At 39.9% G+C, this 27,891-nt stretch overlaps 1 protein-coding gene across 1 annotated transcript in view; it reads right to left on the bottom strand.

Moving 5' to 3' along the window:
- The window catches only part of GLTP (glycolipid transfer protein), a 196,776-nt gene that overhangs the window by 31,704 nt on the left and 137,181 nt on the right, over positions 1-27,891 (bottom strand). The window contains exons 2-3 of the mRNA XM_053702107.1: positions 15,296-15,354; positions 13,304-13,437 (exon numbers count right to left, since the gene is read on the bottom strand). Coding sequence (XP_053558082.1) covers positions 13,304-13,437; positions 15,296-15,354 — 193 coding nt within the window. The remainder of the gene's footprint in view (positions 1-13,303; positions 13,438-15,295; positions 15,355-27,891) is intronic.

Genomic DNA, 27,891 nt, shown 5'->3' with positions numbered 1-27,891 from the left:
GTAAGACTTGCATCTGTTGAAATCACAGTCCAGGTCGGAAGAACAAAAGAAGCCCCCTGAACTAAACGATGGTGATCTGTCCACCACGTCAGAGAGTGTCGTACAATTGGTTTTAAAGATATTAATTGAGATATCTTTGTGTAATCCCTGCACCACTGGTTCAGCATACAGAGCTGAAGAGGTCGCATGTTAAAACGAGCAAAGGGGATCGCGTCCGATGCAGCAGTCATAAGACCTAGAATTTCCATGCATAAGGCTACCGAAGGGAATGATTGAGACTGAAGGTTTCGACAAGCTGAAATCAATTTTAGACGTCTCTTGTCTGTCAGAGACAGAGTCATGGACACTGAATCTATCTGGAAACCTAAAAAGGTTACCCTTGTCTGAGGAATTAATTAACTTTTCGGTAAATTGATCCTCCAACCATGATCTTGAAGAAACAACACAAGTCGATTTGTATGAGATTCTGCTAAATGTGAAGACTGAGCAAGTACCAAGATATCGTCCAAATAAGGAAATACCACAATAACCTGTTCTCTGATTACAGACAAAAGGGCACCGAGAACCTTTGTAAAAATTCTTGGAGCTGTTGCTAGGCCAAACGGCAGAGCCACAAACTGGTAATGCTTGTCTAGGAAAGAGAATCTCAGAAACTGATAGTGATCTGGATGAATCGGAATATGCAGATATGCATCCTGTAAATCTATTGTGGACATATAATGCCCTTGCTGAACAAAAGGCAGAATAGTCCTTATAGTTACCATTTTGAATGTTGGTATCCTTACATAACGATTCAATATTTTTAGATCCAGAACTGGTCTGAAGGAATTCTCCTTCTTTGGTACAATGAAGAGATTTGAATAAAACCCCAGCCCCTGTTCCAGAACTGGAACTGGCATAATTACTCCAGCCAACTCTAGATCTGAAACACATTTCAGAAATGCTTGAGCCTTCGCTGGATTTATTGGGACACGGGAAAGAAAAAATCTCTTTGCAGGAGGCCTTATCTTGAAGCCAATTCTGTACCCGTCTGAAACAATGTTCTGAATCCAAAGATTGTGAATTGATCCAAATTTCTTTGAAAAAACGTAATCTGCCCCCTACCAGCTGGGCTGGCATGAGGGCCGCACCTTCATGTGGACTTGGGAGCTGGCTTTGGTTTTCTAAAAGGCTTGGATTTATTCCAGACTGGAGATGGTTTCCAAACTGATACCGCTCCTGAGGGTGAAGGATCAGGCTTTTGTTCCTTATTGTGACGAAAGGAACAAAAACGATTATTAGACCTAAATTTACCTTTAGATTTTTTATCCTGTGGTAAAAAAGTTCCTTTCCCTCCAGTAACAGTTGAGATAATAGAATCCAACTGAGAACCAAATAATTTATTACCCTGGAAAGAAAGGGAAAGCAAAGTTGACTTAGAAGACATATCAGCATTCCAAGTTTTAAGCCATAAAGCTCTTCTAGCGAAAATAGCTAGAGACATATACCTGACATCAACCCTAATGATATCAAAGATGGCATCAAAAATAAAGTTATTAGCATGTTGAAGAAGATTAGCAATGCTATGAGAATTATGATCTGTTACTTGTTGCGCTAAAGCTTCTAACCAAAAAGTTGAAGCTGCAGCAACATCCACTAAAGATATAGCAGGTCTAAGAAGATTACCTGAACATAAGTAAGCTTTTCTTAGAAAGGATTCAATCTTCCTATCTAAAGGATCCTTAAAGGAAGTACTATCTGCCGTAGGAATAGTAGTACGTTTAGCAAAAGTAGAGACAGCCCCATCAACCTTAGGGATTTTGTCCCAAAATTCTAATCTGTCAGATGGCACAGGATATAATTGCTTAAAACGTTTAGAAGGAGTAAATGAATTACCCAAATTATTCCATTCCCTGGAAATTACTTCAGAAATAGCATCAGGGACAGGAAAGACTTCTGGAACAACTACAGGAGATTTAAAAACCTTATTTAAACGTTTAGATTTAGTATCAAGAGGACCAGAATCCTCTATTTCTAATGCAATTAAAACTTCTTTAATGAAAGAACGAATAAATTCCATCTTGAATAAATATGAAGATTTATCAGCATCAACCTCTGAAACAGAGTCCTCTGAACCAGAAGAATCATTATCAGAATCAGAATGATGATGTACATTTAAAAATTCATCTGAAAAATGAGAAGTTTTAAAAGACCTTTTACGTTTACTAGAAGGAGGAATAACAGACATAGCCTTCTTAATGGATTTAGAAACAAAATCTCTTATATTAACAGGAACACTCTGAGTATTAGATGTTGATGGAACAACAACAGGTAATGTAACATTACTAAAGGAAATATTATCTGCATTAACAAGTTTGTCATGACATTCATTACAAACAACAGCTGGAGGAATATATACCACAAGTTTACAGCAGATACACTTAACTTTGGTAGATCCAGCACCAGGCAGCGATTTTCCAGAAGTATCTTCTGACTCGGGGTCAACCTGGGACATCTTGCAATATGTAATAGAAAAAACAACATATAAAGCAAAATTGATCAAATTCCTTAAATGACAGTTTCAGGAATGGGAAAAAATGCCAGTAAACAAGCTTCTAGCAACCAGAAGCAATAAATAATGAGACTTAAATAATGTGGAGACAATAGTGACGCCCATATTTTTTAGCGCCAAAAAAGACGCCCACATTATTTGGCGCCTAAATGCTTTGGGCGCCAAAAATGACGCCACATCCGGAACGCCGACACTTTTGGCGCAAAAAAAACGTCAAAAATGACGCAACTTTCGGCGACACGTATGACGCCGGAAACAGAAAAAAAAAATTTGCGCCAAAAAAGTCAGCGCCAAGAATGACGCAATAAAATGAAGCATTTTCAGCCCCCGCGAGCCTAATAGCCCACAGGGAAAAAGTCAAATTTAAGGTAAGAAAAAAATTGATTAATTCATATGCATTATCCCAAATATGAAACTGACTGTCTGAAATAAGGAACGTTGAACATCCTGAGTCAAGGCAAATAAATGTTTGAACACATATATTTAGAACTTTATATAAAAGTGCCCAACCATAGCTTAGAGTGTCACAGAAAATAAGACTTACTTACCCCAGGACACTCATCTACATGTAGTAGAAAGCCAAACCGGTACTGAAACGAGAATCAGTAGAGGTAATGGTATATATAAGAGTATATCGTCGATCTGAAAAGGGAGGTAAGAGATGAATCTCTACGACCGATAACAGAGAACCTAAGAAATAGACCCCGCAGAAGGAGATCATTGAATTCAAATAGGCAATACTCTCCTCACATCCCTCTGACATTCACTGCACGCTGAGAGGAAAACCGGGCTCCAACCTGCTGCGGAGCGCATATCAACGTAGAATCTAGCACAAACTTACTTCACCAAAGTTTGTAAAACTGATTTGTGGGTGTGGTGAGGGGTGTACTTATAGGCATTTTGAGGTTTGGGAAACTTTGCCCCTCCTGGTAGGAATGTATATCCCATACGTCACTAGCTCATGGACTCTTGCTAATTACATGAAAGAAATATTAGAAAGCCGTAGCTTTCTGTCCCTTACATTTTCCTGAAAAAAACACAAACAAGGCAGAAGACTGACGAAAGTCCTTAGTCGTCTGCAGGTAAAACTTCAAAGCACGGACCACGTCCAAATTGTGCAGAAGACGTTCTTTCTGAGAAGGATTAGAACACAAAGAAGGAACAACAACCTCCTGATTAATGTTCTGATCAGAAACAACCTTAGGAAGAAATCCTAATATAGTACTTTAAACTACCTTATCTGAATGGAAAATAAGATAAGAAGACTCATACTGCAATGCCGAGAGCTCAGACACTCTCCGAGCAGAAGAAATGGCAACAACAAATAATTTTCCAAGATAACAACTTAATATCTAAGGAATGCATGGACTCAAACAGAGCCCCTTGAAGAACTTTGAGAACTAAATTAAGACTCCATGGAGGAGTAACTGGTTTGAGGACAGGCCTGATCCCGACCAAGGCCTGACAAAATGATTGTACATCTGGGACATACGCCAGACGCTTGTGTAACCAAATAGATAAGGCCGAGATTTGACCCTTTAAGGAACTTGTTGATAATCCCTTCTCCAAACCCTCTTGGAGAAAAAAATTAAATTCTAGGAATCCTAACTCTACTCCATGAGTAGCCCTTGGATTCGCACCAATAGGGATATTTACACCAAATCTTATGGTTAATCCTTCTAGTTACAGGCTTACAAGCCTGAATCATGGTCTCTATAACCGAGTAAGAAAACCCCCGCTTGGAAAAATTAAAGCGTCAGTCAGCTTCAGAGAAACTAGATTTGGGTGAAGAAAAGGCCCCTGAATTAGAAGGTGCTTCCCTCAACAGAAGTCTCCAAGTTGGCAGAGATGCCATTTCCACCAGATCAGGTTTGAAAACACTTCCGGATGGAGTTCCCACTCCTCCGGATGAAAAGTCTGCCTGCTCAGGAAATCCGCCTCCCAGTTGTCCACCCCTGGGATGTGGATTGCCGACAGACAGCAAGAGTGGACTTCCGCCCACTGGATATTTTGGCTACCTCGGTCATCGCTAAGGAACTCCTCGTTCCTCCCCGATGATTGATATAAGCCACTGAAGTTATATTGTCCGACTGGAACCTGATAAACCAGACAGAGGCTAACTGGGGCCAGTCCAGAAGGGCATTGAAGATCGCTCTCAGTTCTAGAATGTTTATAGGAAGAACAGACTCTGACTGAGTCCAAAGTCCCTGAGCTTTTAGAGAACCCCAGACTGCTCCCCACCCTAGAAGGTTGGTGTCTGTTGTCACAATTACCCAAGAAGGTCTGCAAAAGCAGGTTCTCTGGCAGAGGTGATCCAGAGACAACCACCATTGAAGAGAATCCCTTGTCTCCTGCTCCAGTAGTATTCGAGGAGACAAGTCCGCATAATCTCCGTTCCAATGCCTGAGCATGCTTATCTGCAAAGGTCTGAGATGGAACCGAGCGAACAGGATGATGTCTTTTGCTGCCACCATCAGCCCAAATTACCTCCATACACTGAGCCACTGATAGCCGAGGAGTGGACTGAAGAGCAGGACAAGTATTGAAAATCCTGACTTCTGTCAGAAAAATCATCATTGGTAGGGAATCTATTATGGTTACCAAGAAAGTAACCCTTGAATTTGGGACTAAGGAACTCTGTTCCAAATTTACTTTCCACCTGTGAGATTCCGTGTGGGATCTTGCTTGTTGTAAGGATGGCGCCTGGACAAAGATGTCGTCCAGAAAGGGCGCCACTGCAATGTCCCTTAACCGAAGCACCACCAACAGCGATCCCAGAACCATTGGAGAAAAATTCTGGGAGCTGTGGCAAGACCAAAGGGAAGAGCCCCAAATTGGAAATGTTTGTATAGAAAGGCAAACCTTAGAAAATTGAGATGATCCCTATGAATGGGAAAATGCAAACACGCGTCCTTTAATCCACAGTTGCCATAGACTGACCCTCTTGGATCAGGTAAGAATGGAGCGAATAGCTTCATTCATGAAGAACGGAACTCTGAGGAATCTGTTTAGACTCTTGAGATCCAAAAACAGGGCTGAAGGTTCCCTCCTTTTTATGGGAACCACAAACAAGTTGGAATCAATTTCAAACCCTGTTCCTGAATCCGAACAGGAACTATCAATCCCATGTCAGAAAGGTCTCCTACACAGAGTAAGAACGCCTCTCTTCCTCTGTAGATAAACATGGAAGCAAAGACCCGCCCCTGGGAGAAAAAAATCCTGAACTCTAAATTCTATCCCTGGGATATAGGGTCCTTAGGGTCCTCCCGGATTAGGGGCAGGCCTATCATGCTGTCTTCTGATTCCCCAGCAGGATTCTTAGATTGCTTTCCCCTATTCCAAGATTGACTGGGTCACCAGGAAAGATTAGACTGCTCCTGCTTGGAAGAGGGAGTTGAACGAGTTCCTTTGAAAATTCAAAAGGAACTAAAATACACTGTTAACTTATCCTGAGGGAAGGAATGTCCCTTTCCTCAATTAATATCAGAGAGAATAAGCAGGTCCAAACAAGGTCTCCCCCTTGTAGGGAATCACCAAAACTTTATACTCAGATGAGGCATTCACAGGCCATATATCTTTTTTTTTATTATTATTTAAAATGACACATTTTCACATTATTGTTATTGGGCAGGAATTGAACCACTGACCTTGATCTACAAGGTAGCCTTGCTGTCTGAGCTAATTGCTATTTTCAATAACACTCTGCGGGCAATATGGCAAAGCCTGAAATCTTAGCTCCAAACTTAAAGGGAGCATCTGAATAAAAGAGTTGGCTAACTTAAATGCCTTAATCCTATACTCTATTTTTTCGAGAGGAGTGTCTATCCGAATAGACATCAACACAGTACGCCACCGCACTGGTGACAAGTAATACAAACAGCAGGTAGTTTCACCTTCCCTGGGTATCATAGACAAGACTCCTTGATATAATCTGCTATATCTTGGAGAAAAGGCTTTGTAAAGTTTACTGGACTCATTAGGATTAACTACGCCGGAGATATCGGAGTCGTCCTGGGTAGCGAGAACCTCCTAAAGTAACAAACGAAAGTGTGCAAGCTTAAACTGAAAGAAAACACTTCAGCATAAAATAAAGGGATTACACAAAGTCTGAGATTTCCCCCTTATATACTACCGAAGTATCATCCACTTCAAGTTTCAGGGAAGAAAATTAGGAGTAGCTACTGCTATATCAGCAACATTCACTGATTACATACATTTCCTCAAGCGTTTTCCCTGTAACATGGGAAAAAACAGACTATGCATCAGATATTGCTTTAATAATCTTAGGAAGCGATGTCCTGCCAAGTAACTCCAGGTGGAGTATGAGAGGAAGCGCAGGGCACTGTATGCGTGGGCTATAAACATTTTTGGACACTTGTTATAGTAAAGTTCTCTCACAACATAGGGGAAGAGAAGGTTCCACATTCGTTTCAAACCCTGAGGAGACACTTTGTAGGGTCTCTTGGACCACTCTTGCTCACATATGGGAGAATAATCAAATAAAAATTAACCCAGTAAAAAAAGTTACTGTTTCTTTAATTTTTAAAACTGAACTTTTTATTTATGTTACTGTTTTTAAAATGCAACATCTTTATTTACATGAGCCAACTACGGAGGTGCACAATACAGTAAACACCCTCTACACTTCAGCTTAAGCATTTCCTCAAGCGTTTCCTAGCTAAGGTGCCTGCAAGCCGTTCTACACAGTAAATATTCCGGACACCGCTGAAGCGCCGTCCGGTCCGTTCTCTTTCAAGAGCAAACATTCAGGGATAAATCCTCTATGCCTTCCGTTGTCCGGAATGCTTACAAAGTGTTGCGCCACATCTAACTCCGCCCATAGTGGGCATTAACATAGCCATCTCCCGGTCACCATTGATATCTGTACTAGGCGGGAACGCTGGGAGCATAATAACGGACTGATCAGCTTCAAGTATTGAGCAGCTGCTAGTCCGAGAGTAAAAACTTTAACATTTCAACCACCTCACACTGAACTTCTACAGTATAATTCATTGACGTCTTGGCAATATATGATCTCCCGGTCGGCTATTATTAAACCACCAGGAGATGAGAACACATGTCCCATCCAGACCCAGTGCCTGTGTCCAGACTGTCCTAGGTGTCCCCTAAAACTCTAGGAAAATCTAACTGATAACCCTCTGAAAAAGAGACCGAATTTTAATGAGGTATAAATAAACGATAAAGTGTCTAACCTTTCTTCTGAGTTTTACTTCAACCCCCAGAATAAAGTCAGCACTTACCTCATCTTCTGCCTGACAGCAAAGGCAGTTCCCAGGGTTGAGAGGTCCTCTTCCTCACCTGGACCTGTAAATAAACGAAAGTCCTGAGTAATATCCCTCAGATTTTCTTGGTAAGGGCAGCATAAATAACATGGGAGGCGCAGTGAGAGTTATGTCCCACAAGTTCTCATTGCTCTAAAGCCACCACTGCTCTACTGAAGAGACTGATATGGACTACGGCTACACCCTAGGAGAAAGCAGCACAATCTTGTACTACTTTAAAAATAATAAACTCTTGATGGAAGAATCTTTTCTAACACCTCACTTTACCACTTCCTATCACTAAAGTAGGCAAAGAAGATGACTGGAGTGGGAGGGAAGGGAGGAGCTATTTAACAGCTTTGCTGTGGTGCTCTTTGCCGCCTCCTGCTGACCAGGAGGTGAATATACCATTAGTAATTAAGATGATCCGTGGAATCATCGTGTCATAAAAACATAATTTATGCTTACCTGATAAATTTATTTCTCTTGTAGTGTATCCAGTCCACGGATCATCCATTACTTGTGGGATATTCTCCTTCCCAACAGGAAGTTGCAAGAGGATCACCCACAGCAGAGCTGCTATATAGCTCCTCCCCTAACTGCCATTTCCAGTCATTCGACCGAAACAAGCCGAGAAAGGAGAAACTATAGGGTGCAGTGGTAACTGTAGTTTAAATTAAAATTTAGACCTGCCTTAAAAGGACAGGGCGGACCGTGGACTGGATACACTACAAGAGAAATAAATTTATCAGGTAAGCATAAATTATGTTTTCTCTTGTTAAGTGTATCCAGTCCACGGATCATCCATTACTTGTGGGATACAAAACCAAAGCTAAAGTACACGGATGATGGGAGGGACAAGGCAGGAACTTAAACGGAAGGAACCACTGCCTGTAGAACCTTTCTCCCAAAAACAGTCTCCGAAGAAGCAAAAGTATCAAATTTGTAAAATTTTGAAAAGGTGTGAAGCGGAAACCAAGTCGCAGCCTTGCAAATCTGTTCAACAGAAGCCTCATTTTTAAAGGCCCAGGTGGAAGCCACAGCTCTAGTAGAATGAGCTGTAATCCTTTCAGGGGGCTGCTGTCCAGCAGTCTCATAGGCTAAGCGGATTATGCTCCGAAGCCAGAAAGAAAGAGAGGTTGCCGAAGCCTTTTGACCTCTCCTCTGTCCAGAGTAAACAACAAACAGGTTTGATGTTTGACGAAAATCTTTAGTAGCTTGTAAGTAAAACTTGAAGGCACGGACTACGTCTAGATTATGCAAAAGACGTTCCTTCTTTGAAGAAGGATTAGGACACAATGATGGAACAACAATCTCTTGATTGATATTCTTGTTAGAAACCACCTTAGGTAAAAACCCAGGTTTTGAACGCAGAACTACTTTATCTGAATGAAAAATCAGATAAGGAGAATCACATTGTAAGGCCGATAACTCAGAGACTCTTCGAGCTGAGGAAATAGCCATCAGAAACAGAACTTTCCAAACATTTTTCTAAATATAGGAGGGGGGGAAAACGGCACACCGGGTCTATCACACTCCTTATTAATAATTTCTGTAAACCTTTTAGGTATTGGAAAAACATCAGTACACACCGGCACTGCATAGTATTTATCCAGTCTACACAATTTCTCTGGCACTGCAATTGTGTCACAGTCATTCAGAGCAGCCAACACCTCCCCAAGCAATACACGGAGGTTCTCAAGCTTAAATTTAAAATTAGAAATATCTGAATCAGGTTTCCCCGAGTCAGATATGTCACCCACAGACTGAAGCTCTCCGTCCTCAGCTTCTGCATATTGTGACGCAGTATCAGACATGGCCCGTACAGCATCTACGCGCTCTGTATTTCGTCTAACCCTAGAGCTATCGCGCTTGCCTCTAAATTCTGGCAATCTGGCTAATACCGCTGACAGGGTATTATCCATGATCGCAGCCATGTCCTGCAAAGTAATCGCTATGGGCGTCCCTGATGTACTTGGCGCCATATTAGCGAGCGTCCCTTGAGCGGGAAGCAAAGGGTCCGACACGTGGGGAGAGTTAGTTGGCATAACTTCCCCCTCGACAGAACCCTCTGGTGACAATTCTTTTATAGATAAAGACTGATCTTTACTGTTTAAGGTGAAATCAATACATTTAGTACACATTCTCCTATGGGGCTCCACCATGGCTTTTAAACATAATGAACAAGTAGTTTCCTCTATGTCAGACATGTTTGTACAGACTAGCAATGAGACTAGCAAGCTTGGAAAACACTTTAAACCAAGTTAACAAGCAATATAAAAAAACGTTACTGCGCCTTTAAGAAAAACAAATTGTCAAAATTTGAAATAACAGTGAAAAAAGGCAGTTACACTAACGAAATTTTTACAGTGTATGTAACAAGTTACCAGAGCATTGCACCCACTTGCAAATGGATGATTAACCCCTTAACACCAAAAACGGATTAACAAATGAAAAAAACGTTTTTTAAACAGTCACAACTGCCACAGCTCTACTGTGGCTTTTACCTTCCTCCCTTCCTCAAACACGACTTTTGAAGCCTTTTGAGCCCTTCAGAGATGTCCTATATCATGCAGGGAACTGCTGAGGGAAGCTGAATGTCTCTGTTTGTAATTTTAGCTGCACAGAAAAGCGCTAAAATAGGCCTCTCCCACTCATATTACAACAGTGGAAAGCCTCAGGAAACTGTTTCTAGGAAAAAATCAAGCCAGCAATGTGGAAAAAAAAAACTAGGCCCCAATAAGTTTTATCACCAAGCATATATAAAAACGATTAAACATGCCAGCAAAACGTTTTATATTGCACTTTTATAAGAGTATGTATCTCTGGTAATAAGCCTGATACCAGTCGCTATTAAATCACTGTATTTAGGCTTAACTTACATTAATCCGGTATCAGCAGCATTTTCTAGCAATTCCATCCCTAGAAAAACTTAAACTGCACATAACTTATTGCAGGATAACCTGCACGCCATTCCCCCTCTGAAGTTACCTCACTCCTCAGACATATGTGAGAACGGCAGTGGATCTTAGTTACTTCTGCTAAGATCATAGAAAACGCAGGCAGATTCTTCTTCTAAATGCTGCCTGAGATAAAATAGTACACTCCGGTACCATTTAAAAATAATAAACTTTTGATTGAAGAAAAAAAACTAACTATAATACACCACTCTCCTCTTACTACCTCCATCTTTGTTGAGAGTTGCAAGAGAATGACTGGATATGGCAGTTAGGGGAGGAGCTATATAGCAGCTCTGCTGTGGGTGATCCTCTTGCAACTTCCTGTTGGGAAGGAGAATATCCCACAAGTAATGGATGATCCGTGGACTGGATACACTTAACAAGAGAAAAAAGAAATATGTAGAAATAATTTTAAATTAAAAAAAATTTGTGTTGAAGCAGGGACACACCTACACACTGCCGCCGACACACTAATGTGTCAGGGACAGTTTACTCAAAAATGTTATCCCCTTTAATTTGTTCCCAATGATCCACTTTACCTGCTGGAATGTAATAAATAGTTTACAAGTATTTCCATTAACCTTATATTGGCATTTGAAATAGTTTCTTTAGCCTCTGGTTTTCCCACCCACCCTGAAACTTTTTGGCCTCAAGGCCAAGCTGTGTTAAAGTGAAGGTAAACTTTGATGAATGAAAGCCTGTTTTTTAAAAATACTATTAAAAACAGGGGCACTTTCATTCATCAAAGTTTACAAAAGCAGCCATTTTGATTAAAGAATGATAGTGTCTTATTGGTGCGCAAATTCTACCCCTGCACATACACTCTAAAAATATGTAAAAGGATGAGTACCTATTCTTGCAATAATTGGCACATAATGTGTATTACCTGATGTGAAAGGTGCTCATTATACAAATAATACAAGCAAAATATAAAAAGGCAATATCTTTGTATTGCTCAATGAACAAATAGTCCATGCACACTTGAAAAGGAAATGTAAACTAGATAAGGCAATATCCTTATATTGCGTGGTAGTATCCTTATATTGCCTGGCAGCTAGAGTTAATTTCTATTAACCAGACGTGTATACCTTGATCTGTATAACGGTTACCACTCCGTATCAAATAGTGACAATCAGGAGTAAACTTAACTTTACCGGATGTTAGAGTTCCAATGTGTATTACAAATACCTCTGTCCTTGGTTGTCGCCAGTAGTTCTAGCGTTGCTGAAAAAGAGAACCGTGTATGCCTACCGCATTACAGGGCTGCTACACCTCTCCGTGCCTCCCTGCTCTTCTCTGAGTGTAATCCGTTCACTCCCGGTAAGGCACAGGTGTCCGTACAGCTCCTCTGTAGTCGGTGACGTCACACGTTGCGTTAGTTGTCACAGGAAGTAGATCCGTCCTGTGCAATGATCTTTAACTCTGTGCAGAGTATTGTAGAGATGATGCGAAAGTAGTTCCACTTAGAATCCTTTGTAATCCTTTGATTCCTTAGTGTAATTCAGTTGGAAAAACATCCGTGTGTCTTTAGTAAATAACCAACGCGTTTCGCCACTTAACGTGGCTTTATCAAGATCAAGATGCCGGCTGCCTTCTAAACTTTGATTAATGAAAGTGCCCCTGTTTTTAATAGTATTTTTAAAAAAAAACGGGCTCTCTTTCATCAAAGTCTACCTTCACTTTAACACAGCCAGTAGACGAAATTACACTCCCAGTGGGGTATAGAAGAGATAAGGTAATAAAATGTAAATTTTCCATTGTTCTCTCCAAGTATTAGTGATTGGTTTATGGACAGATATAAGATAAAGACGCAGGTATATGTACACAATGTGTTAAAGTAATGAGATCTGATTAAGTTGTACACATTTTTCCATTATTTATTTTATTAAAGGGATAGTCAACACTAAAATTGTTAGTTTAAAAAAAGATAGGCTACGCCTTAACTACCCATTCACCAGCTTTGCACAACCAACATTGTTATATTAATATACTTTATACCATTTAAACCTCTAAATTTCTGCATGTTTCTAAGCCACTGCAGACAGCCTCTTATCACATGCTTTTTTTAAATTATCTTTTCACAACAGGGGACTGCTAGTTCACGTGGCTATATAAATAACATTTTGTTCACGCCTGTGGAGTTATTTAAGAATCAGCACTAATTGGCTGAAATGCAAGTCAATAGATAATAAATAAAAAGTCATGTGATCAGAGGGCTGTCAGAAGATGCTTAGATACAAGGTAATCACAGAGGTAAAAACTATATTAATATAACTGTTGGTTATACAAAACTGGGGAATGGGTAATTAAGGGATTATCTATCTTTTAAAACAATACAAATTATATTGTAGACTGTCCCTTTAACTGATATAAATATACTCCTATCCCATGTCTTATAGAAGCGCTATTTACTCAACCAATGTCTTCTTATGCAAAAGGAAGCAAGGTAATTCTGTATAACTGTAGTAATTTCAGCAGGATATAAAACAAAGCCTGGATACCAGACTTACCTTTTTAACCACATCAAAGCCAACGTTGCGCCAACCTTTGGCCATTGCGGTCCATGCATTTCCTTCTCTCCTTCAAGAATCTGCTGCAACGTTTTAAACTTTGTGGGGTTTGTTTCGTACACCGTCCGAATTTTCTAACAGGCAAAACAAAAACAAAAAAAATGATTATGAACAAATTCAAACCAGAGGAAAATTAAGATAGGTTAAAATTAGTGCGTTTATAAAAGTCTTTACATGTTTTATTTCTTTTTGTGGAGGAAAACAAAATTGAAATGAATTCCATTTAAATAGTTTGGCCAGAAAGCATGATTTTAACATACATAAATATTATAATGACCCTGTAACATTATCACCATAGCTTTGGTAGCAGATATTGTAGGTTTCACAAGAAATTATATAATTAAATACAAATGGCACATACATGTGTTAAAAGCAACCTGCTTAGTTTGTACTTAAACTGAACCAAGGCTAATAGCTGAGGGTTGTAGGAACAACTGTTCTACATTTACCACATGAGTAACCTAAATTCTCTAGAGCTTTCAATGTTGTGCAAAGTAAGAGCTCTGAGCCAGTCCTTCTGAGCTGCTTCTCACAGAAAGAAATCTGTTTTCTAGAAGGCAGCATTTTCTGGGAACTAAGAGGCTAAAAGGGACATAAAACCAAAACATTTTCTTACATGATTCAGATAGAGAATACAATTTTTTTTTAAAAAAATTCTAATTTACTTCTGTTATCAAATTTGCTTTATTCTCTTGCTATCCTTTCTTGAAGGAGCAGCAATGCACATCTGGGAGCTAGCTGAACACATCTTGTAAGCCAAAGACAAGAGGCAAGTTTAATTTTGACTTTACTGTCCCTTTAAAGGAATGTTAGACAGCCTATTTTATTGTTGAAATAACAAAAGCACAGTTGCTTATACTTTAAAGAAATCATTGCAATATGTATAATTCATATGTTTAAATGCATTTGCCTTATATTTATTGTTTTTTTACACTGCATTTGTGCTTTCTGTCACAGCCCTACAAGGAGGAGGCCTCTGCAGAAAGTTTTATCTTAGCCTGATGTCATAAAACTTCTAGGTTAGTGAATATACTAGATAACAGGGAGTCAGATCTGCTCATGCCCAGAATTGACAGAATGAAAACCTAAGTTTTGAAAATCCTCTCCTCTTAAAGCAGAGCTACACTGGGAATATCTAAGTGCTACTTTTGCGAGAAAACACATTTTTGCTATTTTTCTTTTTATATTTACTTTGATTTAACATATTTGTTTTTACCAAAGGAGCACTGTTTAATATCCCTTTAAAGGGACATTCCAGCTACAATTGGACTCCGCATTGATGCATTTCAGTTTTGAATAGAAGTAATTTTTTTTGTATACATGTATTAACAAAAATGCTTCTAATAAAAGCTATAGCCGTTTCAAAAGTGTATTTAAGTATGCACCGTGCACTAGCATTTTAAACACAGCACTTGCTCAGAGATCCTAAGGTGCTTGTAGCATCTGGTAATGACCCAATTTATTAAATGCGGACATGAAACAAGCCCACTGGCGCTTTGAGCAGCTGCAGTATTTAAAATAACAGTGCACTGAGTATTACTTGCTATATTATACAATACAAAATAAAATACAGTGTATTCCTCAAAACATCTCTATATACAAAATGCAAGCATTGTACTGTACAGTGTTGATTCATATAAAGGTGAAACTCAAAAGTGTGAGTTCTGTCTAAAATAGAATTTCTATTAAATGTGATGTTCATATGCCAAATTAACAAAGTAATACTATGTTTTGTTTCTCATTCCCTTTGAGAAAAAGTGAGAAGCTAATAATACATAACATTTAATGTACAATTTCCCTTTATAAAACCCAATGAGATAACTAGTGGCTCAGGTTAGATCTTGCAGTTGAAGCTTAAAATCCTAGCGAACTTCAGCCAATCTAGGTCGGAGCACCTGGTTTTGGTTTACAAATTACAGAAAAATTCAATACCGTAATATTGCCTGTAATATCTGCTTTGATTGGAGAGAATATCGCAGGTCCAAGGATGTCTGAAATTATAAAAAGTAAAGTAAATAAATGCAACTCAACATTTATGTGCTAGTCATTGTACTTAATCTGTAGGTGTTAAGATACTTAAGTCAATACAAGTGAACACTGATGTACTTTAGTGTAGGATATACATTTATACAATGATAAAGTCCATAACTAGATTAGTACAGAAAATGTTATAGCAACCACCATTTTCTTCTACTATGTTCCAGCAGATCTGAAAGCGTGTGCATCATGGAGTACAGTTAGATACTTGTAACATAGCTCGGTTTGCTTGCTATATTTGTCCTTTCTAAGGTGCAGCCCCCTTATTAATTTTATCTAGGTATACTACTATACTTCCTATTTCTACCACATAGCTGAAGTCTGGTAACAAGACACTATTATAGAAAATGCTAAAGTAAGACTATAGCACACAATTGTTTGATTTAAACAAATATGGGGGAGAAAAAAACTTTATCAATTCATCCACATACACACACACTTTCATGATTCAGACAGAGCATGCAATTTTAAAACAACTTTATAATTTACTTCTATTGTCTAATTTGTTTTATTCTTTTGGATTTCTTTATTGAAAAGCATACCTAGGTAGGTTCAAAAGTAGCAATGTACTGAAAGCTAGCTGCTGATCAGTGCCTGCGCATATATGCTCCTTGTCATTGGCTCACCTGATATGTTCAGCTAGCTCCCCAGTAGTACTACTCCTACAACAAAGGATGCCAAGAGAATGAAGCAAATTTGATAATAGAAGTTAAATGTAAAGTTGTTGAACCCCTTAGTGACCAGACCATTTTTCAATTTTCTTACCGTTAAGGACCAGGGCTGTTTTTACATTTCTGCAGTGTTTGTGTTTAGCTGTAATTTTCCTCTTACTCATTTACTGTACCCACACATATTGTACCAGTTTTCTCGCCATTAAACAGACTTTGTAAAGATAAAATTATTTTCATCATATCATAAATTTACTATAATTTTTTCACTAAAATATGATGGAAAAAAACAACAAAAAACCCAACACTTTTTCTAACTTTGACCCCCAAAATCTGTTACACATCTACAACCACCAAAAAACACCCATGCTAAATAGTTTCTAAATTTTGTCCTGAGTTTAGAAATACCCAATGTTTACATGTTCTTTGCAAGTTATAGGGCAATAAGTACAAGTAGCACTTTGCTGTTTCCAAACCATTTTTTAGCAAAAGTTACATTGTAACACTGATATCTGTCAGGAATCCCTAGTAGTGTATAGTTAGCGATATATAGATTCACATGCTGTCATGTTTCATGGAAATCTAACCAATCAACAAACGAGTGTTGTGTTTTAAATAAGCCTAGAGCTAAAGCAATTTTATGTGGCTTGGAGTACGGCGTAAAGCCAAAACGCATCCGCCGTTTTTTCACTAGCTGGGGAGGTTTCCCTATATCTTCCAATTGAATGCTACAGTTTTTAAAATGTATTAAATAAAGTATTTTGCTTTTAACCTCTGATCCGGTGCTCCGTACTACTTTCTATTTCTCCTTGTACTTGGGGCCGCACAGTGAGCACGAATACTATAGCGGAGTGCCTGTTCTGAATTGGAGGGCAGTACACAGGCACACCTGACTATCCAATGAGCATACGGACCGGCTCCAATGGACAGAGGACGCCATAGGGCACACAGCTGGGCAGCTCTACGGAGGCAAGCAATTGAGAGTTTGGGGGACCGCCATTGGAATCGTGCAACCGGAGGTGTCGGGTAAGGAAACTGCCTTGTTATCTACATTAATACACATAAAGGAGGGTATTTGGGAGGTGCAACCTGGTAAATTTACCCAAGGACCAAGTGTTTAAGGCGGATTGAATACCACGCTATTTGGGACAAGTAACGTTTCTTTGTAAAGTGTTCTCAGTATACCTGAAGTTTATAGGAGTTTGTGTGTGATACTAAGCCCTGATTCTGATTAATTCGGACAAAGACAATAGGAATAAGGATACTGAACTTTTATAAATAATGATTATTATTTTAGGAGTGTTTTCTACCTAGGCGCCCAAAATCCTGTTGTGGACTGTACCTAGAATCTTGCCACTGGTTTCCATATGTTCTGGGCAACCTAGAGGGTCAAGGTGGATATCCTTTCCCTCGTACACCCGCAAGGCCTGAGTATACCCAGTCTCGCTATCACAGAGCTTATACACCGTACCTGGAGGGCTTGGAAGGAATATACTGCTTGAATCCCAGCCTTCCATTAAACTTTATCAGGGATTCATCCACGCATACATAAACCTGGCAGCAAAGTGGGTAATCATGGGGCAGATTTTATACAGCCTGACAAACTGGGGATGCTCCCTAGGGGGGCACAGGCTGTTGTCGCTGAAGTGCATGAAATGTAGAATCATTTCATACCTCTTCCTCGACATACACTGGGAGTAAATGGGGGTAGAGCAGATGGGGCTACTGCTCCAGTAGGAGTGGATGGAGGGCTTCTTTATTATGCCCATCAGCATAGTCAATGCCCAGAATTTTTTTAATTCTGGCACATCGATGGGGGCCCATTGCTGCTTTGCCAAAAAAGAGTCAGGCTTTGCAGCATGGAACTGATGGGCATATAAATTAGTTTGGGCAACAATGTTCTCAAATACATTATCGCCCAGAAACACCTCCATAAACTGATGGGGGCTAAATCCTGCAAAATCCCCATTGATGCCAGAATTTGCAGTGAAGGGTGGGATATCTGGCCTCTGGCGATGAGGCGCTACCCACTCCTCAGCAACAATGCCAGCTGGAGCAACACGTCTCCTTCTGGCAGGGGGGCTAGCAGCCACAGATACATCACTATCAGTTGCCACTGTATCTAGTGATGTAACTGAGCACCTGGCAGGGTCACTATTAGGGTCTGAGTCAGACATAAAGCAAGGATGGCATATGCCTCCACAGCGCTATACGTCCTCTGTGACATGATCACACTCACTTTATTTAGCTATCTGTCACAAAAAGATAACTAAAAAAAATTAACATCTAAAAAAATGCACAGACAGAAAAAAAAGTGTTGCTGTGCAAGAGCCAGTGATTTATAGTGATCACTAGCAAGATAGGGGTTAATGGCTCTGAAAAGAACCTTTGGGACTCACAATTTTTACAAAAACTACTAGCTAAATCTCTCTCCCTAAACACAGATCACTCTCTCTCCCTCACTAAAACAAGTGAGGAGAGGGAGGGAGATCCACACTGGTCAGAGTCAATTTACTAATATTAACATGACCAGACAAATGGGAATTATAATAATAAATTTTATTATAGGGGCAAGCTCTGATTGGATGACCCTAGCCTGCCCCTATTATGAGGCAGGCTAGGGACACCACCAGAAGCCCCATGATGCACTGCCTTTAGAAAGCCACATGGGCTGGGGGGGGGGCTAATTTTTTATTAGTTTTTATTAATTTTATTATTCTTTTTTTTTGCCTTGACCCCTTGGTCCAGCAGTCCGGAACAGTTTTGCAGGATGCCTTCCAGCGCACATATGGACATGCTAGGTACGTCTTCGGTCATTAAGGGCTGTTTTTTGCAGGACGTACCTAGCACGTCCTTGGTCTTAAGGGGTTAAAATAGCTAAAAGCATGCTTGATCTGAATCATGAAAGAAAAAAAATGTGGGTTTCATGTCCCTTTAAACAGCTCACTTCTAGAAGCCCATATTGCTTTAGGATTCATTGCACTCCATAGCATCCCGGTATTTAAGTGATGTGAAACAGACTCTATAAAAAGTCAAAAATACACTTTCATTATTGAAATAGAGAATTTATTTTTAAACAACTTTCCAATTTACTTCTATAACCTATTATATTTTGTTCTTTTTGTATCCTTTGTTGAAAAACATAGTCCTAGATAGGCTCAGGAGCAGCAATACACTGCTGTGACCTAACTGCTTATTGCTGGCTGCAGATATATGCCACTTGTCATTGACTCACCTGATGTATTTCAGCAAGATAAAAAGCTTTTTCTCTTCTTTCCCTTCCCCAGATACACAGGCAGTGCCCCAAACATAAGCAAAGGCAGAAAAAGCAGAAAATAAGGCCTATTCAAGGTATGTGTGCCTGTGGGCACTTGGCTGGCATTAACCCCTTAACTGCTAAAGAGGGTTGCATCACACTGGTCTACAAGAAATTGCAGGCATCTGTACTAGGTACTAGGTAGAGGGTTAAACGGGTTCTGAGCAATGCACCTTTGTTTTCAACAAAACAGCAGCCCTCTATGGCAGTCAAAATTAAAAATATAAATATAGCTGCAAGCAGCAATAGAGGTGGCAAAGCGCATCACTTTTGCAATGGCATACAAGCAGCTAAGTCACAATGTAAAGCTTTAAAGCAAGTTTTTCAAAATGGCTGCCACAGCATATGACTAATACTTTCAGCATGAACATATGTGACTCTAGGTCACAATATAAGGTTATACTGCAAGTTTCACAGTTCTAACATAAGCGGTTGCAGAGAAAATATTTTTTTGAAATTTTTGCGTAAAACAAAATGGCTGCCAGATCATATGATATACAGCCTCCATATTATGCACAATAGTTCTCACCATAGCCGTCAATAAACATGGCAAAAAACATAATTTATGTAAGAACTTACCTGATAAATTCATTTCTTTCATATTAGCAAGAGTCCATGAGCTAGTGACGTATGGGATATACATTCCTACCAGGAGGGGCAAAGTTTCCCAAACCTTAAAATGCCTATAAATACACCCCTCACCACACCCACAATTCAGTTTAATGAATAGCCAAGAAGTGGGGTGATAAGAAAGGAGCGAAAGCATCAAAACAATAAGGAATTGGAATAATTGTGCTTTATACAAAAAAATCATAACCACCACAAAAAAGGGTGGGCCTCATGGACTCTTGCTAATATGAAAGAAATGAATTTATCAGGTAAGTTCTTACATAAATTAGGTTTTCTTTCATGTAATTAGCAAGAGTCCATGAGCTAGTGACGTATGGGATAGCAAATACCCAAGATGTGTAACTTCCACGCAAGAGTCACTAGAGAGGGAGGGATAAAATAAAGACAGCCAATTCCACTGAAAAATTATTCCACTACCCAAATCAAAAAAGTTTCAATTTTTATAATGAAAAAAACTGAAATTATAAGCAGAAGAATCAAACTGAAACAGCTGCCTGAAGTACCATTCTACCAAAACTGCTTCTAAAGAAGAGAAAACATAAAAATGGTAGAACATAGTAAAAGTATGCAAAGAAGACCAAGTCATTGCTTTGCAAATCTGATCAACAGAAGCTTCATTCTTAAAAAGCCCAGGAAGTAGAAACTTACCTAGTAGAATGAGCCGTAATCCTCCGAGGCGGGAATCCACCCGACTCCAAATAAGCATGATGAATCAAAAGTTTAAGCAAGATGCCAAATAAATGGCAGAAGCATTTTGACCTTCCTAAAACCAGAAAAGATAAAAAATAGACTAGAAGTCTATCTGAAATCTGAATAGTTTCAACATAGAATTTCAAAAACTCTTACCATATCCAAAGAAAGTAAGAATCTCACCAAAGAAGTCTTAGGAAAACAATAATTCCTCCCTAATGTTTGTTAGAATTTACAACTTTAGGTAAGAATTGAAATGAGGACAGCAGAAAAAAACACCTTATCCTGATGAAAAAAATCAGAAAAAAGAGATTCACAAGAAAGAACAGATAATTCAAAAACTGTTATAGCTGAATAGATGTCCAAAAAGAACAATACTTTCCATGAAAGTAATTAATGTCCAGAGCAAGCATATGCTCAAATAGAAGAGCCTGAAAAACCTTCAGAACCAAATTAAGACTCCAATGAAGAGAAATTGGCTTAATGACAGGTTTGATACGAATCAAAACCTGAACAAAATGATGAATATCAGGAAGTAACACTGCCTTATCCTGATGAAAAATCAGAAAAGGATATTCACAAAAAAGAGCAGATAACTCAAAAACTCTTCTAGCAGAAGAAATATCCAAAAGGAACAATACTTTTCCAAGAAAGTAATTTAATGTTCAGAGAATGCATAGTTTCAAACAGAGGAGCCTGTAAAGCCCTCAGCACCAAATTGAGACTCCAAAGAGGAGAGATTGAATTAATGACAGGCTTGATACGGATCAAAGCCTGTACAAACAATGAATATCAGGATGATTAGCAATCTTTCTGTGAAAAAAAGAACAGAAAGAGTAGAGATTTGTCCTAACAAAGAACTGAAGACAAAACCTTATCCAAACCAACCTGAAAAAATAGAATGCCAAGAAAAGTAGGTCTTCCAGACTCAATAATAAATCTTTCTAGAGACAGATTTACGAGCCTGAAACATAGTATTAATCAATGAGTCAGAGAAACCTCTATGACTAAAAATCAAGCGTTCAATCTCCATCCCTTCAAATTTAAAGATTTGAGATCCTGATGGAAAAAATGGGCCTTGAGAAAGAAAGTCTGGTTTAAACGGAAGTGTCCAAGGTTGGCAACTGGCCATCCGAATGAGATCCGCATACCAAAACCTGAGAGGCCATGCTGGAGCCACCAGCATAACAAACAAATACTCCGTAAGAATTTTGGAAATCCCTTTGGAAGAAGAACTAGAAATAGGCTCCCCGGACCTGAATAGGCCCCTGGGAAGTTCTTTATTCAGATGAGATGCCAACAGATCTATTTCTAGAAATGCTCACATCTGAAAAATTGAAAAACATATCTGGGTATGAAAGACCATTCTCCCGGATGTAAAGCTTGATTAACAGAGATAATCCGCTTCCCAAATATCTATACCTGGGAAAAAAAACACAGAATTTAGATAGAAGCTGGATTTAGCCCAAGCTAATATCCGAGACACTTCTGTCACAGCCTAAGGACTGATAGTCCTACCCTGATGATTGACATACACCATAGTTGTGATATTGTCTGAAAAACAATAAACGTCTCTTCTTCAAAAAGAAACTAACTGAAAAACTCTGAGAAAGCAATCTTCTAAAATATCAAATGGTAATCTCGCCTCCTGAGATTTCCAAACCCCTTGTGCTGACATAGATCCTCAGACAGCCTCCCAACCCAAAAAGACTCACATCTGTAGAGATCATGGTCCAGGATGAAAGAAACGAAGAGACCTGTAGAACTAAATGATGGTGATCTTAACCACCAAATCAAGAGAGATAAATATTAGGATTCGAAGATTTAAAATGCGAAATCCTAGAATCCCTGCACCATAATTCAGCATAAAAAACTGGAAAGGTTCTTTCTATTGAAAATGAGCAAAGGGAATTGAATCCAATGCTGTGGCCATAAGACCTAAAACTTCTATGCATATATAGCAACTGAAGGAAATAATAGAGACTAAAGGTACCAACAGACGGAACCCAATAAAATTGTCCCTTGTCTGATAGAGACAAAGACAGTGACACAAACTATCTGGAAACCTAAAAAAGGTGACCCTTGTGTGAGGAATCAAGAGCTTTTGAAAAAAAGATCCTCTAACTATGTCCTGGAAGAACAAAGTGAATTATATGAGATTCCGCATCCTCAGAAAATAATTTGAATGAAAACAGAAAAATGAAAATATGCATTTATTATATCTAATGAAAACAAATAATGCTATCACTGACCAAAAAAAGGCAGAATAGTTTGAATAAAACTCCAAAACCCAGTTCCTAAAAATGGAACTGGAAGAAATACCCCAGAAGATTCCAGGTCTGAGCAGCGCTTGAACCCCACGGGTGATCAGCCATGCTTCAACAGTACCCAAAATATATAGGTCCGAAACACACTTAAAGAAAGTGTTAGCCTTACTGGAATAAAATTGAAGAAATTTGGACCGAATAGAACCAAATAAATTTCAAAAAAGTCTTAACCTGCCCCTTTCCAGTCAAGCTGGAATACGGCACGTACATCGCAATTTTAGGGAGCTGATTTCGAACTGAAAAATTTCCAATTAAAAACATGTTACTTGGGAAAGAATTCAGGAATTCGTTCCTTAATAAGAACAACCAAACTAGTATAAGCTTAAAGTTTTAGTCTTAGAACTCAATCTTGAAGCCCAGAGTAACAGTTAAGAATTGAATCCAATTATAAAACAAATAATTGATTATCTTAGAACAAAAGAAATATGGATTTTTAGAAATCACAAAATTCTTCTAGCTAAAACAGCTAAAAACATAGATTAAACCTCATTTGCAAAAATATTCAATAAAAACAGAATTTATGCTTACCTGATAAATTACTTTCTCCAACGGTGTGTCCGGTCCACGGCGTCATCCTTACTTGTGGGATATTCTCTTCCCCAACAGGAAATGGCAAAGAGCCCAGCAAAGCTGGTCACATGATCCCTCCTAGGCTCCGCCTACCCCAGTCATTCGACCGACGTACAGGAGGAAATATGCATAGGAGAAACCATATGATACCGTGGTGACTGTAGTTAGAGAAAATAATTAATCAGACCTGATTAAAAAAACCAGGGCGGGCCGTGGACCGGACACACCGTTGGAGAAAGTAATTTATCAGGTAAGCATAAATTCTGTTTTCTCCAACATAGGTGTGTCCGGTCCACGGCGTCATCCTTACTTGTGGGAACCAATACCAAAGCTTTAGGACACGGATGAAGGGAGGGAGCAAATCAGGTCACCTAAATGGAAGGCACCACGGCTTGCAAAACCTTTCTCCCAAAAATAGCCTCCGAAGAAGCAAAAGTATCAAATTTGTAAAATTTGGCAAAAGTGTGCAGTGAAGACCAAGTCGCTGCCTTACATATCTGGTCAACAGAAGCCTCGTTCTTGAAGGCCCATGTGGAAGCCACAGCCCTAGTGGAGTGAGCTGTGATTCTTTCAGGAGGCTGCCGTCCGGCAGTCTCATAAGCCAATCGGATAATGCTTTTAAGCCAAAAAGAAAGAGAGGTAGAAGTTGCTTTTTGACCTCTCCTTTTACCAGAATAAACAACAAACAAAGAAGATGTTTGTCTGAAATCTTTAGTAGCCTCTAAATAGAATTTTAGAGCACGGACTACGTCCAAATTGTGTAACAAACGTTCCTTCTTTGAAACTGGATTCGGACACAAAGAAGGTACAACTATCTCCTGGTTAATATTTTTGTTGGAAACAACTTTCGGAAGAAAACCAGGCTTAGTACGCAAAACCACCTTATCTGCATGGAACACCAGATAGGGCGGAGAACACTGCAGAGCAGATAACTCTGAAACTCTTCTAGCAGAAGAAATTGCAACCAAAAACAAAACTTTCCAAGATAATAACTTAATATCTATGGAATGTAAGGGTTCAAACGGAACCCCTTGAAGAACTGAAAGAACTAGATTTAGACTCCAGGGAGGAGTCAAAGGTCTGTAAACAGGCTTGATTCTAACCAGAGCCTGAACAAATGCTTGAACATCTGGCACAGCTGCCAGCCGTTTGTGAAGTAAAACAGATAAAGCAGAGATCTGTCCCTTCAGAGAACTTGCAGATAATCCTTTCTCCAAACCTTCTTGTAGAAAGGATAGAATCTTAGGAATTTTTATCTTGTTCCATGGGAATCCTTTAGATTCACACCAACAGATATATTTTTTCCATATTTTATGGTAAATTTTTCTAGTTACAGGCTTTCTAGCCTGAATCATAGTATCTATTACAGAATCTGAAAACCCACGCTTTGATAAAATCAAGCGTTCAATCTCCAAGCCGTCAGTTGGAGGGAGACCAGATTCGGATGTTCGAATGGACCTTGAACAAGAAGTTCCTGTCTCAAAGGTAGCTTCCATGGTGGAGCCGATGACATATTCACCAGGTCTGCATAACAAAGCCTTCGTGGCCACGCAGGAGCTATCAAGATCACCGAAGCCCTCTCCTGATTGATCCTGGCTACCAGCCTGGGAATGAGAGGAAACGGTGGGAATACATAAGCTAGGTTGAAGGTCCAAGGTGCTACTAGTGCATCTACTAGAGTCGCCTTGGGATCCCTGGATCTGGACCCGTAGCAAGGAACCTTGAAGTTCTGACGAGACGCCATCAGATCCATGTCTGGAATGCCCCATAATTGAGTTATTTGGGCAAAGATTTCCGGATGGAGTTCCCACTCCCCCGGATGGAATGTCTGACGACTCAGAAAATCCGCTTCCCAATTTTCCACTCCTGGGATGTGGTTCGCTGACAAGTGGCAGAAGTGATTTTCCGCCCATTGAATTATCTTGGTCACTTCCTCCATCGCCAGGGAACTCCTTGTTCCCCCCTGATGGTTGATATATGCAACAGTCGTCATGTTGTCTGATTGAAACCTTATGAATTTGGCCTTTGCTAGTTGAGGCCAAGCTTTGAGAGCATTGAATATCGCTCTCAGTTCCAGAATGTTTATCGGGAGAAGAGATTCTTCCCGAGACCATAGACCCTGAGCTTTCAGGGGTTCCCAGACCGCGCCCCAGCCCACCAGACTGGCGTCGGTCGTGACAATGACCCACTCTGGTCTGCGGAAGCTCATTCCCTGTGACAGGTTGTCCAGGATCAGCCACCAACGGAGTGAATCTCTGGTCTTTTGATCTACTTGAATCGTCGGAGACAAGTCTGTATAATCCCCATTCCACTGTCTGAGCATGCACAGTTGTAATGGTCTTAGATGAATTCGTGCAAAAGGAACTATGTCCATTGCTGCAACCATCAATCCTATTACTTCCATGCACTGCGCTATGGAAGGACGAAGAACAGAATGAAGTACTTGACAAGAGCTTAGAATTTTTGATTTTCTGACCTCTGTCAGAAAAATCCTCATTTCTAAGGAATCTATTATTGTTCCCAAGAAGGGAACTCTTGTTGACGGGGAAAGAGAACTTTTTTCTTTGTTCACTTTCCATCCGTGAGATCTGAGAAAGGCTAGGACGATGTCCGTATGAGCCTTTGCTTTTGACAGAGACGACGCTTGAATCAGGATGTCGTCCAAGTAAGGTACTACTGCAATGCCCCTTGGTCTTAGAACCGCTAGAAGGGACCCTAGTACCTTTGTGAAAATTCTCGGAGCAGTGGCTAATCCGAATGGAAGAGCCACAAACTGGTAATGCTTGTCCAGAAAAGCGAACCTTAGGAACTGATGATGTTCCTTGTGGATAGGAATATGTAGGTACGCATCCTTTAAATCCACCGTGGTCATAAATTGACCTTCCTGGATGGTGGGAAGGATCGTTCGAATGGTTTCCATTTTGAACGATGGAACCCTGAGAAATTTGTTTAGGATCTTGAGATCTAAAATTGGTCTGAATGTTCCCTCTTTTTTGGGAACTATGAACAGGTTGGAGTAAAACCCCATCCCTTGTTCTCTTATTGGAACTGGATGAATTACTCCCATCTTTAACAGGTCTTCTACACAATGTAAGAATGCCTGTCTTTTTATTTGGTTTGAAGATAATTGAGACCTGTGGAACCTTCCCCTTGGGGGTAGTTCCTTGAATTCCAGGAGATAACCTTGAGAAACTATTTCTAGTGCCCAAGGATCCTGAACATCTCTTGCCCAAGCCTGAGCAAAGAGAGAAAGTCTGCCCCCCACCAGATCCGGTCCCGGATCGGGGGCCATCCCTTCATGCTGTTTTGGTAGCAGTGGCAGGCTTCTTGGCCTGCTTACCCTTGTTCCAGCCTTGCATCGGTCTCCAGGCTGGTTTGGGTTGTGAAGTATTACCCTCTTGCTTAGAGGATGTAGAATTAGAGGCTGGTCTGTTTCTGCGAAAGGGACGAAAATTAGGCTTATTTTTAGCCTTAAAAGACCTATCCTGAGGGAGGGCGTGGCCCTTTCCCCCGGTGATGTCTGAAATAATCTCTTTCAAATCAGGACCAAACAGTGTTTTACCCTTGAAAGGGATGTTAAGCAATTTTGTCTTGGAAGACACATCCGCTGACCAAGACTTTAGCCAAAGCGCTCTGCGCGCCACGATAGCAAACCCTGAATTTTTCGCCGCTAATCTAGCTAATTGCAAAGCGGCATCTAAAATAAAAGAGTTAGCCAATTTAAGTGCTTGAACTCTGTCCATAACCTCCTCATACGAAGATTCTTTATTGAGCGACTTTTCTAGTTCTTCGAACCAGAAACACGCTGCCGTAGTGACAGGAACAATGCATGAAATTGGTTGTAGAAGGTAACCTTGCTGAACAAACATCTTTTTAAGCAAACCCTCTAATTTTTTATCCATAGGATCTTTGAAAGCACAACTATCTTCTATAGGAATAGTAGTGCGTTTGTTTAGAGTAAAAACCGCCCCCTCGACCTTGGGGACTGTCTGCCATAAGTCCTTTCTGGGGTCGACTATAGGAAATAATTTCTTAAATATAGGGGGAGGAACAAAAGGTATGCCGGGCCTTTCCCACTCCTTATTTACTATGTCCGCCACCCGCTTGGGTATAGGAAAAGCATCGGGGGGCACCGGAACCTCTAGGAACTTGTCCATCTTACATAATTTCTCTGGAATGACCAAATTGTCACAATCATCCAGAGTAGATAATACCTCCTTAAGCAGTGCGCGGAGATGTTCTAATTTAAATTTAAATGTTACAACATCAGGTTCAGCTTGTTGAGAAATT

This window comes from Bombina bombina, chromosome 2 (assembly GCF_027579735.1).
Source record: "Bombina bombina isolate aBomBom1 chromosome 2, aBomBom1.pri, whole genome shotgun sequence".
Taxonomy (NCBI): domain Eukaryota; kingdom Metazoa; phylum Chordata; class Amphibia; order Anura; family Bombinatoridae; genus Bombina; species Bombina bombina.
This window is presented reverse-complemented; position numbering and strand designations above follow the sequence as displayed.